This window comes from Acanthaster planci, linkage group LG06 (assembly GCF_054643075.1).
Source record: "Acanthaster planci isolate LZ-2023a linkage group LG06, COTS_SCS, whole genome shotgun sequence".
Lineage (NCBI taxonomy): Eukaryota > Metazoa > Echinodermata > Asteroidea > Valvatida > Acanthasteridae > Acanthaster > Acanthaster planci.
In genome coordinates, this window is record NC_141782.1 from 10,982,907 (window position 1) to 10,995,327 (window position 12,421).

A 12,421-nucleotide genomic window follows, 5' to 3' on the forward strand; every position below is an offset into this window, starting at 1 on the left:
GCCGGTCTCTTGAGTAATATGAATTAAATCAGGAGGTTTTGTTTTGTATTCAGGGGCACATGTTCGTTACATACATCTCTTTTAAGAATTACCCAGACCATTTCAAATATGTTATTGCCCTAAAAGCGTTAATCCCCCCAGCCCTGTCTGCATTGCTCACGTTCCTGTGGGGAACGCAGGCCGCCATTATTTTGTGTAAAGCCTTATAATAATATAATAATAATTTATTCATTTATAAAGCGCAAATTTCATATAGATATGTTCAAATGCGCTGTACAATGAAGACATTCAGCGTGGAACAGTGAATACATTTAAACATGGTTGAGCCGATGGCATACAAGGGCGCCTCAGGCAGCCACCAAACGACCCACATTCACCAACATCAGTAAAGGGGAGACAGTAAGAAGCAGTTACAGTTTTAGAGGTGGGAGGAAAACCCCAGAGGAATATTCTGGGTAAAACCCACGGAGTCAGGTAGGGACTGAAAACCCAATCCACATGTGGACCGGGCCGGGATTCGAACCCGGGACCACAGAGGTGGAAGGCGAGGAAAGAACTACCTTGCTAACCTGACAACCTAAAGCCTTCACGTAAACTGAAAGCTGTACGTCCACCTTTGAAATGATCTTTCCTCAAAAATCAACATTCATATATAGGCAAAGGGCGAGTCAGAAAGTGCATAATTATATCACACGAACAAATTTTATGTTTGAAAATTTTTGCTTATTGACTAAATCGAATCGAAATTGATAAATTTGAATGAACGAAACTACTATTTGAATGTGAACGGAAGTGGCTATTTCTGGAAAGAATGTCAAAATAACGAGATGGGATGACTTCTTTTTGAGTTTAGAATGCTAACTCGCGTACGGGAAAGTAGTCATTTTAAAATAAATGGGCCTCGCGTTAAACTGACCAACCTTTTGCTGAAATTGGCCGGGGGGAAACTGTTATTATCGTCAATCAGAAAACTTCCCACACAGTACTAATCTATGTATGGGCAACCACAATATCACTCCTGTCATTGAGGTAAAGAGTGTGCATGGACATATATGTTGACAGCAAAATGAATATACATAACCACATAGAATGTATTCTCATACGACCGTGTATCATTTACAAAATGATCGAGCGATATTTTGGCCAATCAGCCACAGAAAAAGTAATCACACGTTAGTTACGCGTTGCATTCATTATAATGCAGTCCTTGCAGCTCTGCATACATCTGCATTAGCCTTTAATAGCATATAAATTGTAGCTGCTACGTTATTAATAGGCGTTTAGAAGTGTGACTGTTATTACTCCAGCGCTCACGTACATGTATTGACTCACCGTGGCTTCCCATAGAAGCATGGGATTGTTTTCAATATTTTTTTGTCTTTTGAAGTATCTGAGGCCATGTCCCCAGCATACTATTGTGCCAACTATAGAATTACTCCATTTGCATAAGACACTTGCAAATTAATATGCCGAAGGAGCAGATTAGTTGCAAAATAATGTACTCTGCCGGCCCTCGTCTTTGGAACGAACTTAGTGATAAGCTCAGAGAGTGAGCTTATATTGTTGGCCTACTGTCCCAGGACCGCGTTGTCGTTCTCTCTGTTTTCCTCTAGTTGTTCTGCTGCAAACGAATCTTCCATGGTCTGTACTGAGGGACCTTGGGAAACCGTGGCTGTAACAGAGACACATAAAGATGGGGGAAAATTTTAAGTGAAGAGATGGAAAGAATTCCCTTTGTGGATAACCTGTCGTTCTCTCGACTTTTTCGGGTTTTTTATTATCGTGCTTTTACATTGTACAACAAAAATCACGTATCTCTTAGTGACAAATTGCAGAAGATCCCACGACACGTTTAAGAAGTGCTCTGCAAAAAGAAACCAAACAAGCATGCAGATACTACCACAGAACTGTGCAGGGCCCGAGGTGACGTCCACTCCGCTCCCTCGTGAGAGTGTGGTGGACGTCTGACCTTACATTTCTGGGGCTATATACATAGATACTACACAGTGAGTAGACTTGAAATCAAGTCGTTAGATAATCGTGTGTCCCTGGTGCCACGGCTTCATCATCAGTGTTGATATACCCGTAGTTCTATGTTAAGCGATCCGACATGTAACTGGTAGACAATGCAAACACACATTGGGGACAAGTTTGCACCGAATAATCCCGCATGCTGCCATACCCCACGCCAGCTAAACTTAACATGGTGCAGGTCCACAACAAAATTTGGCATTACAGACCCGATTTCAAGTCTACACTGCAAGCGGTGTTCGGGAGTAAGCAGGCAAAGAATGCAGACTTTCCCCCTCTACAAAATGAAGAAATAGTCTGGTACACACCTTCTGCCCGCGATAGCGGTAGCAGCGCAAATTGTCTGTTTGGGGTTCGAAGCACGTCGAGCCAGTCTCGCCAATCGCCACCAACAATCTCCCCAAGGGGAGAAAGGCCGTAGCAGTTACACCAGCGACTGGCCCACCCAAATCGGTTACCCGTAATGCTCTGTGGAGCTGCTTTGAGACAATCACAAGGCTACAAAATTATGCAAAACAAAATTACAAAATTATTTTGAATCGGAAGGTCACGCGGGACTATGAAACACTCCCATAGAAGTCATGTGCCTCATACTAGGCATTAACTAGGTTGTGCCCTTTTGATGAAATTTCCCAGCCCGGCACCTGGGATGCGCCCATTTTCAAAGGGGCACTGATAGCAAATTACCTGTGGCTGTCACATAGTGCATTGCGTACAATGTAAACGGCTTCCGCTACAGGGCGACGAGCCTTCCAGTGTCCCCGTTATAAAAAACAACAACAACAACAACAAACAAACAAGGCACTTTCCATCATTATTAATTTTGAAAGAATTATAACTGGTCTGGGGAATCCCCACGAATTACCTTATATATCGGACACACGCACATACAACAAGGGAAGCAGAAGACCCACCACACGATAAGCCCTTCCGATTTGATGCAATCCCTACAAGTGAAGAGCTCCACGTTTTCTCCGTGGTTGGTGACGGTGACTCTTCCGTACATACTAACATACAGCACCCGACGAAAGCAGGATGTGTCCGCGTCGTCCAACCCCGCCGACACGAAGGCCGAATGCATCCACTCCTCTATCACTTTGTTAAAGTTGAACTGTAACAGGGATGGGCATAATAATCCAGTAAGTTCAAGAAGGACGAACATAAGTCCCCTCATGCCTTTAATTTGTTCAATGATGCAAACAGGTGTCTTTCCTCAAAAGTGATGATTTAGTAATAATTGAATGAGCATTTTAACCGAAAGGACACACTATTGTAGGGAAAAAGGAACCAGGGCGCGTTTCCTCTTCTTCCTAACCTTCTCCCAGTTTGGAATTGGCTACCATGATCTTCCTTCGCAAAGCACCCTGCGGTCATTATTTTGCATCGCTGGGGCACAGGCTTTTGGATTTGAGATCTGCATTCACGACGTCTTTCCAGCGTTTCTTGGACATGGACACAGACACACAAAATCTAGACTCCATTAAAGGCTGCTGTGTGCGCGTTTTTGGGGTGCGCTGCGTACACGATGCGTTCATGCGTTTCGCTTCGACGACACAAAAAACCTACTCCATTAACACAACACAAGTGCGTAGCGGATACACAACGCTTGGCGCAAATGTTGACGGAAAGGCTCCTTAAACCATGGCCCAAAGGAATTTTATGTAATAGGAGCAGACCGTATTTTAATAAGTACGAAGAGCGGATCTAGAACAATATTCTTTTTTGGGGGGGCAGGGATGGGACTTTTATCGCGGAAGGAGAAAAACCTTGTGGGGATATTGTGGGGATATTTGTGTGCTTTTGGAAGTAAAGGATAATAAATCGATCTAAAACTAAGTTGCTCTCATTTCTGTTTTAATTCTGTAAAGGCTCCTGTATGGCCAGATCCAGCCTTGGTTACAAACCAAGTACATAAATCAGTCCGAACAAAGCGATGAGAAATTCCAGTGACACTTCCAGGGACGATACTCCCCCCCCCCATGCAATCGCCCCCATACCTCCACCGCGAATCTCTTTCCTCGCTGCATCAGCCTCTTAGCTTCCGTCAGAAGTCTCTTGAAGTGGTCTTGAATGTGTGGGTGTTGCGTGTTCACGATCACCGCTGCTTTACCTGTTAGAAATTCGGAAGAGACTCGTTAGACGCAGTTACTCTCAAGCTTTGAGACGGCAAACAACGCAGACAGCCAATGTGCATTTTCAACATTAACCGAATTGCGTGCTCCTTGCAAATCTTCAAAAGATACATTGTGTATGTCGCGGAATGGTGCGAGTCTTGAAATGAGAAATCAAGTCACATGCGGTCCGCAAACATCTCGTTCCTACTGACTCGTATTTACAGTCACTTTCATCGATTTTGTCACCATCAGATGAATTTTGGGCAAGCTGAGGGGAACTTAATGAAAGAGCACCGGCGTTATTATTGACCCAAAAAAATAACCGAAATGTTGAATTAAAAAACACGGAGAAACGAATATTATTTTGTTCTAAAAAGCAAAGTTTGGAATTTTAAATATGTTTCCTAGCAAGCGAAAAATGATTGTTCCGCCCTTTCATCATATCCTCATTATCATATCATTTTTGTAATGATAAGAAAAAGAGAGGGAAAGACTCTATTTAACTTATCTCTTCCCAAACAGGGTTAAATGCCCTAAAATTTGACCTTACCCCAAGGAGGGCTATACAAATTCACATGCAAAACTTCCAGAAAGTTATCCTCTCCCAAACAAGTCTGGTCCCCCCGATAATTTGGTTCTGGGTCTATGTCGATCGTGCTTTATACGCTCACGGAACCTGTACGATCGACCTTATCCGCTACGAGCTGGAACAAGTGAGGGCTTGTTTTTAAATGAAATTGAGAGTCCTTGGTACGAACTCAGCATCGTTCTCCATCTAAATTTCTTTCGCCGGTGAGGTTGCACTTCAATTCAGGGCAGATAGAGCATAGTGTTATTCGGCAATAGAAATTAGAGGCCATAACTGCGGTGACACAACGCTCGTGGACAGGTGGTATGTGCGCGTCACATGCATGCCTCTTCGACCAATAGGGTGTCTTGATTTGCAAAATGCACGCGCGCGTCAAGCTAAAGAATTTCGTCATTTGCAAATTTGCAGCCAAATTTCGCTCAAGTTAAAATGTGCTCAACCTCTGCGAATTCGTAACGCGAATATTTGATCAGACGTATAACGAATTCGCATTATGGGGTTTCCTCGCATTAGCTTGTAGAGTACATGTAGGCCTGTTGTTGTCAGTTTGATATTTTTCGCAGGGAAATCCATTGACGTTTTTATATCAGCAAAGTACGAAAGCGTAAACTATGAAAACAGGTGCTCTCAAATTTCGTCGTATTACACAAATCTGAACATTTGTTCCGATTTTTTTCCTCTCAAATCCTGATTAAAAGCAAAGGCAGCAAAATGCTTACCCAAATTAATGACAGTAGTGTTTCCGACCTTTTGATAGCGCTTCAGGAAAACATTAAAGAAGAGCGGGAGGGTGAGTAGAGCCTCCGTAATCGAATCCAACTCACTCTTGTTGCTAACCGCCAAGCATCTGGTTACCATGGGGAAAATAGCAGACAGCACACTGACATGATATAAATTCTGACGAACCTTTTTTATTGTTACTTACAAAAAAATCAGTTATGATCGAAAAAATTCTGGAGGGAGTCTGCTTTTTAGTTTTTGGTAAAAGTCATTATCTGTTTCTCCAAATGTTCATACTTCATACACGGCCCAGCTGTCGAAAGAATTCATAGGCCTGCATGTGGTTCGGTACCGGACGTAAAGTACGTATACTCATCGCGAACAGGTGATATTTCAAACCCCCCCCCAATGAAATACATGGTAAGCGCAGTGGTTCCGAACCACCTCCTTGTAAATTGTTATGTACAGAGTTGTTCGTCCTTCACATGACCGGTGGAATCACATTTGTAATAAATTAATCACTCCCAATCAACTGTTCATTCAATGATCGAGAATGCACCTCTGACCACTCTTCAAGGAAGATATCGGTATGGCGCAGAAGAAGAATCGGAAGAACAAACTGGTCTTACCCGCCTTTCGAGTCGAGGAACTTAGCCGACTGGGCGCAGACAGTGACTAATCGAGGGTCGTGACGAAGCTTCCGACGGCAGCCTTCGACAACCGTGAAAAGGTCCGGCGGCGCTGCTAGGAAGTCGCTCATGATGGCAACGTTCACCGCCGGCCCACGGGGCGACAGATCGAGGGGACTGCGCGACATGACGAGCAGGATGGATGAGCCCGACTTGAGGTTGCAGAAAGATGTTGCAGCAAAACAAAGCGGGGTTCAAAATATTCGCTGGGCAGGAAAATTAAGCCATGATTCCGAGAGATAGGCCAAAGGCTCGAGGTAACAGGTTTCTTTCTAACAAAGTTTGAATAATGCCCCAAATTTCACCTTAGGCCATATTTAGAGCCACTTATACCTTTTGTGCATTGTTAAATATAACTTCTCGCCATGATTAGCCCTACTCTTGATTGTAGCCAGGTTTGTAAATATTTGCCGTTTGGCATTACAGTGTTCGCGGGTGTCTTTCTACGCGAAGAGTTCTCTATTTAGTTTGAACACTGTTACGTCCTTGTGTGCTTGAGATATCCAGGCAAATCACTTCTCAAAAATTGAATTTTACATGATGGCCTACAATCACCCTTCCAACCAGAATGTTTGAAAACAGTTCCTTTCACTTACCTTAGGTCCTGCAAGTCTTCAACAATCCTTTAATTGTTCGGATCGGATGGTCGGAAGAACTTCAAGCTGAGCATTATGATCACGGCGTTCGATCATTTTGATTTATAACTGTCACACTCTGGATGTGTTGCCCCGTATAGTACATTGCCTCGTTTCATACGAAAGCGAAATGAGGAAGTTTCCCCTTGCACTGAGGTTATACTCGACTAGCTTGAACAGTTTTTGCCTTCCCGTGATTTTCATTTATACGAGGAAGTAACACACTGACTTTCAACTCGGTTGTAGTCATTTACGAACTGAAAATAGCTGCATGGCCAGGACTGAGGTCCACGTCATGGAATTTCACATGGGAATGATGAACTTGGAATGGTCAGAATGATGCACCATTCAAAAGAACGATATGAGTTACGGTGTCGGTTCTTTTGTTTTATTATTAAAACTTGCACACTTTTTCTTATGATGTTAACAAAAAAGTACAATGGAATGTGCTCCTCATATACAAACTGAAACGTTATTGAACATTTACCTGGAAACCCTAAACTCAAATTATTGGGATTTACATGGAACAGAATATATGCCAGTTTCGTATACTTTAATTTATCAATATTTTAAATAGCTTGAATATTGCCCATGCGTTGAAAAACACGCAGAAATGAATCACGCAAATCAAACAAGAGCCGACTTGTAAACTCGTTAAAAGAGGCCTCGCAAAATTACAAAGAACTGATCACAAGAATGTAATGCGATGTTGTTCACACAGTTATACTGTCAAATATAATGAAGAGGACAAGCCCCCCCCTCCATGTTGTTGCCCGTTTATAGAGCTTTGAAAATGTCAAAATACTAGAAACGGTTCTTTACTACCTGTCGATAGAAAGGGTTTTATAAAATTTTGTCACAGATGAAAAAATTGGGTGATCGTGTTTATGGATAAAACCTCATTTCGAAACACATCTATCTAGTATACGGGGTCTATTCGGTCCAGTGGAGTACCCCCCCGGATTAGGTCCGTGCCCCCCACCGTGCCCTGCGCCACAGTGTTACGTGGTTTCCACTCCCATTCTCAATGGTCATCCCCTATCCCACCCCAACTCGCCGACACAGATTCACACCGCGTCGGTCATGAATGATACATACTTAAAATTACAATGGCTGATTCAATCATTTCGTGTCTAGCTAGCTTGTCAATCGACAAAACCCGGATTTTGCTTAAGCCGGTCCCTTCCATTATGTTACCGGTATTCAATCAGGCATCGTTTACAATCAATCGATAATTTGATCTTGATCTGATCAGACCACGAATGTTAAATCTCTTAGGATTAATGAAATCCGAGAAGGTATCATAGAAATTGAATGAAAGGTGGCTAAAAAATGACAAAACGCCAACAAGTGCATTACATGTTTGGTTGGACAAAAACAGGCCAACATTACATGTATTAGATCTACCCCCAGTTGAAGCGTAGCGGACACAGTAAGGGGGTGCAATTTGATGTGGGTATTTGAGCGACCGCAAACAAATTTATATCCGAACCAAATGGCGCAATCCTATATATAGGGTTGATCCATACATGCTGCTAATAGGGGAATGATCACTCTGCAGTTTTTAACGGACCCTCCCCAGGGAGTCAACGCTCAAAGCAGGCCCCTGATGGGCCTGTTGGCTGAGCTGTTGAAGTGTACGGCGCATGTAGTCCAGGCGAGCGATGTCAGCATCGGAGATTTCCATGGTCGGGCAGAATGTGGTAGCGTACAGTTCCTCTGGAACCCTACCGCCGAAGTCCGTCACCCGCAAGGCTCGCTGAAGCTGTGACAAAACATACCGAAGATGTTCACGTACGCGTTTCAATTTTCTAACCTCACCATTATGGCCCACTTTCCAAAAACGCAATTTTCAATAATTTTGTCCCCTTTCCGTTTTGAATGGACATGAAATTTTGTAAATAAACTTAGGAAGAACGTGGAAGGTCGTTTTAGAAAAAAACACAACCCCCCCAAAAAAAAACAGTTACCCGTTCCAGGGACCCAAGACCTGGAAATGTCCCTCTGTATCGATACCCCCTTGCTCTCAACGCCTGTTCACTATTAGTGGACTTACCCTGTAGATCGGACAGACCATCAAACAGCAGGGAAAGAAGGCGACCCAACTGAGAAGACAACATGACGAGAGCCCGCCCTCCGAGCAGACGAACGTACTTATCCTCTCTCCACAGTTGGTGATCGTGATTTTGGCATGCCTGCTGCTGTACCAAGTGTTGTAGGATGCCCCATCCTTCCCCATGCTGACAAAGGCGGATTCCAGCCATTCTGCTAGCACCGGATTAAAGTCAAACTGTGGATCAAGTCAACATTTAATGAATCAAAATGAAAAAGGAAAGGGATTTATTGACCAATCTTCCCAAATGTAGCAGAGCCGCGGATATATTTATGAGAGAATCCATCAAAGAATCAGCAGTGTACCAGCTTAAACAAGTCATGTTTTCTCAACTAAACTGTGTTCAAACCGCAGCGGAACTTCAGTTTTGATTGTTTAACTAATGCCTGAAAATGTATAAACCTTTCCCACTCTTACGCAGAAGCGAAAATCTTACATGTCTCCGACTTCTAGCTGACTTACCTCGACTGCAAACTTCTTCCCTTTGCGCATGAGGTCTACAGCTTCTGCTAGCATTGTTTTGAAATGATGCTGGATCTGTACATGTTGGGTGTTCACTATGACCGCTACTTTCGCTGGTAAAGGAAACCGAGAGATTGGATTTGTGACCAGGCTGTAAATGGACAAGGGTATCTTCCAAAGACAATGCAGAATTTCGCTGCTGCATGGGCCTCGAGCCGGACCAACAGAGGGCGCTATTTTCTTAGCATTGGAGGTTCCTTTGGTCGGAACTGAACTTCGCTTGTTCACGACCGATCTAGTAATGCACGCGTCACGGTCGCATCGCTACCAACAAATTGAACACTCCCGACCAACGTGGCTCTTTTTAACCGATGAGGGGGTGTTTCTGCTCGAGGCAGATCTTTTCCTCTTTGGCTGCAATAGACAGGTGCTTGGCAGAGAACATGCACGTGCTTTCATCTTAAACCGGTAAGTTGCAATTTCAACTAAGCGATTTAGATTTTCCTGTGATTGTTATAATATGAAACTCCCATAGAACGTATTCAAAGGATTTTAAACAAATCGGCAAAATATCATTGTGGAGGGACACTTATTCAAATCTCGTTTATGCGGCACCTCGTTTCGCGCCAGAGACACACTGCTGTAATACTGATCATGCGACCTTCACGGACAAGCCCATGGACTTTTCTCCACTGACTCTCGTCACGTGAGCATGCAGACCAGACTGCATGCCATCCTCCATTGACCCTACGACATCACGAACCTACCTTTGGTCACGACTGTCACCTTCCTAACGCCTGATTTCCTGTGGGTTCGAACTGCGGTGGCCGTCAAGAAGATGGGCAACGAGAGAAGGGTCTTAGTCAAACTCTCGAGCTCCGCCTCGTTGTGAACCCACAGACACCTTGGCATGAAGAACAGAAATTCGTCATTGAAGTTAAATTTTCTCAGTACTTAAAGGGCCTTGCAAATGGAAACCAAACATTTTCATTGTTATTAAATTAATCGATGAGCTTTCAGCCGAAACATATGCATAATGACGTTGATTGGAGGAAAGCTCATGTTAGACTACATTTGTTTAAATCTACACTGGGGAAACTCAACGCTCAAAGGTGTAATGCTGCTTATTATAAAAGACCAATCATCTGTCAGCAGGATATTGTGATTAATTAAAAAAATTCTGGAGGACACCATGACAACATTATCATTATGTTTCGGGGCATTGGATAGGTTAATGAATCACTACAAGCTACAATTGCAAATCTGGGAATTTCAACATGTTCTTTTGCAGATAACATCATGTTGAAATTTATTGGCACACAAAAATGAGATTTTAAAAAATGGCGATGTGCATGTATTCATCTAAAATCGCCCATGCGTAGCTACAAAAGTTGAAGATTTTCGTGATTTTAAGCGTACTGCAGTGAAACAAAAAATACAAACGATCACATACCCTCCTTTGGTGTCCGGAAAGATTTTGGACATCGAACGAGCACACGACGTAATCTTGGTGGGATCATGAGAGAGGAAACGCTGCCTCTTCCGAGTCGGCCGCTCCACCACACGGAAGCAGGTGGGAGGAGCCTGCAGAAATTGCTCCATGAGCGTGACGTTGATGGCCGGTCCGGCGGGCGTCAGGTTCAAGGGGCGGCGTGCCGTTGGCATTTTTGTTTATCCACGAGCACGTCGGAGCTTGCTGAAGAGAAAAGTCTGGATGAAAATCAGAGCATATAAACTATGAAAGGACAGCTTGTGTGAGACAGTTCAACTGAATTTGGGGATTTCCAATTTCACATGAAAATTGCGCTTTACTACACCGTGTCCGGCGCAATTATTCACAATAAGAGCTAAGAGCTCCTGTTTTTCATGACCACTTCTCATATACCGTTCAGTCAAAAGTAATGAGAGACAATTGGCTGAACAGGGCTTCGAACATGCGCCACGAGATGTCATTTAAGTAGCTATCCAGTGTCGACTAAAATGGTTAATTTCTATTTCCCCGTCCCTGAATTGAGCTCTAAAACCAAAACTCAGCTTCATCTTTGCCTCAGGCCTTTCTCCCGCATTAAATCCATCAAGTTCGAATTAAACATACATGTATCAATACATTTTTTTAAAACCCCCAAAATATCTGGGTTTATTGGTACATGGTTTGGCAGCACAGCATGACTTCTTATGGGGTTAACAAGTCAGGGGTTTACAGTTTAGGCGAAGCCTGAGACGGCGACTGGGCATGTCTAGACAGCACCGGGTTCACGATCTGTGTCGAAAGTTACATGGAAATCGGAGTAACTTTACCAAGCTGTAGACTCCCCCATTTGCCTGCCTCACTGTCCCGGGCACCAGTGAGAACTAAAAGCTATGGAACTCTTAAAAGGTTTACACCGTCAATGCCGCTACGCTTCACACAACTCCTTCCAAGGGCGGGTCTAGCTTTCAGGAAACGGGGGGGGGGTGATAGGCGTACTGAAGGGATGCTCTGCTAAAGGGGTCCAAAAGCATCATACACTGCTCCCTGATGAAAAGAAAACTTAACTATATATGTGGATAGATTGGAGGCGCAAATCTCATCTAGGATATTTTTGTGTACTCATTTGCCGTCATTTCACTGGTAGTTCCATTTTGTCTGCAGCTAAAGGGGGGGGGGTTGCACCCCCATCCCCCTTCTAGATCCGCCTCTGAAATTCCTTCTTTTGATACAATTTTATGAAAGCCGAGAGAGTAAAAGGGTTTGACGATTCCATCCTAGCAGAAAGTATTATCGCAGAAATATTCAGACCATTACCTGTATTTATCGGAGACGAGGATTCAACTTCCAAGTCTGCAGCCTGGCTCGGGTTTAATATCAACAAGGATTCCACTGCATATATTCCAGAGCGAAGCGAACTGGCCAAAAAATACCTGTCGACAGATGCGCAGTGTTTTATGAATGCCAGGCTGAGGGGGCGCGCCGTCCATTTGAACTTGGCTGTGAACTCCGGAAGCGGAACGTCTCTGCCCGTCAGGATCTAGGAACCGCTTGATACGTACAGGACACAGTCGCCAAGGACTAGAGAACGATGGGGTCG

At 43.8% G+C, this 12,421-nt stretch overlaps 2 protein-coding genes across 5 annotated transcripts; both read right to left on the reverse strand.

Annotated features, from left to right (window-relative positions):
• Positions 1 to 752: 752 nt before the first annotated feature.
• Positions 753 to 6,970, reverse strand: LOC110987841 (uncharacterized). 3 transcript variants are annotated; one of them, XM_022250951.2, is made up of 7 exons: positions 6,740 to 6,970; positions 6,084 to 6,349; positions 5,454 to 5,581; positions 4,029 to 4,141; positions 2,897 to 3,142; positions 2,340 to 2,507; positions 753 to 1,672 (listed from the first exon to the last, which is right to left on the reverse strand). In XM_022250951.2, exons 2-7 carry the CDS (start codon positions 6,269 to 6,271, stop codon positions 1,610 to 1,612), a joined length of 906 nt encoding a protein of 301 aa, XP_022106643.2. In that variant the 5' UTR covers positions 6,272 to 6,349; positions 6,740 to 6,970; the 3' UTR covers positions 753 to 1,609. The 3 variants fall into 3 exon arrangements, with proteins under 3 accessions (XP_022106643.2, XP_086994062.1, XP_086994061.1); XM_087137936.1 differs by having other exon boundaries at positions 2,340 to 2,529; positions 6,084 to 6,295; positions 6,740 to 6,969; XM_087137935.1 differs by having other exon boundaries at positions 2,340 to 2,529; positions 6,740 to 6,969.
• Positions 6,971 to 7,314: 344 nt separating this feature from the next.
• On the reverse strand, positions 7,315 to 12,271 carry LOC110987840 (uncharacterized). 2 transcript variants are annotated; one of them, XM_022250950.2, is made up of 6 exons: positions 12,139 to 12,271; positions 10,807 to 11,049; positions 10,121 to 10,257; positions 9,354 to 9,466; positions 8,835 to 9,068; positions 7,315 to 8,543 (listed from the first exon to the last, which is right to left on the reverse strand). In XM_022250950.2, the coding sequence occupies exons 2-6, from the start codon at positions 11,016 to 11,018 to the stop codon at positions 8,343 to 8,345; spliced, it is 897 nt and encodes a 298-aa protein (XP_022106642.1). In that variant the 5' UTR covers positions 11,019 to 11,049; positions 12,139 to 12,271; the 3' UTR covers positions 7,315 to 8,342. The 2 variants fall into 2 exon arrangements, with proteins under 2 accessions (XP_022106642.1, XP_022106641.1); XM_022250949.2 differs by having other exon boundaries at positions 10,807 to 11,063.
• Between the last annotated feature and the right edge of the window lie 150 nt (positions 12,272 to 12,421).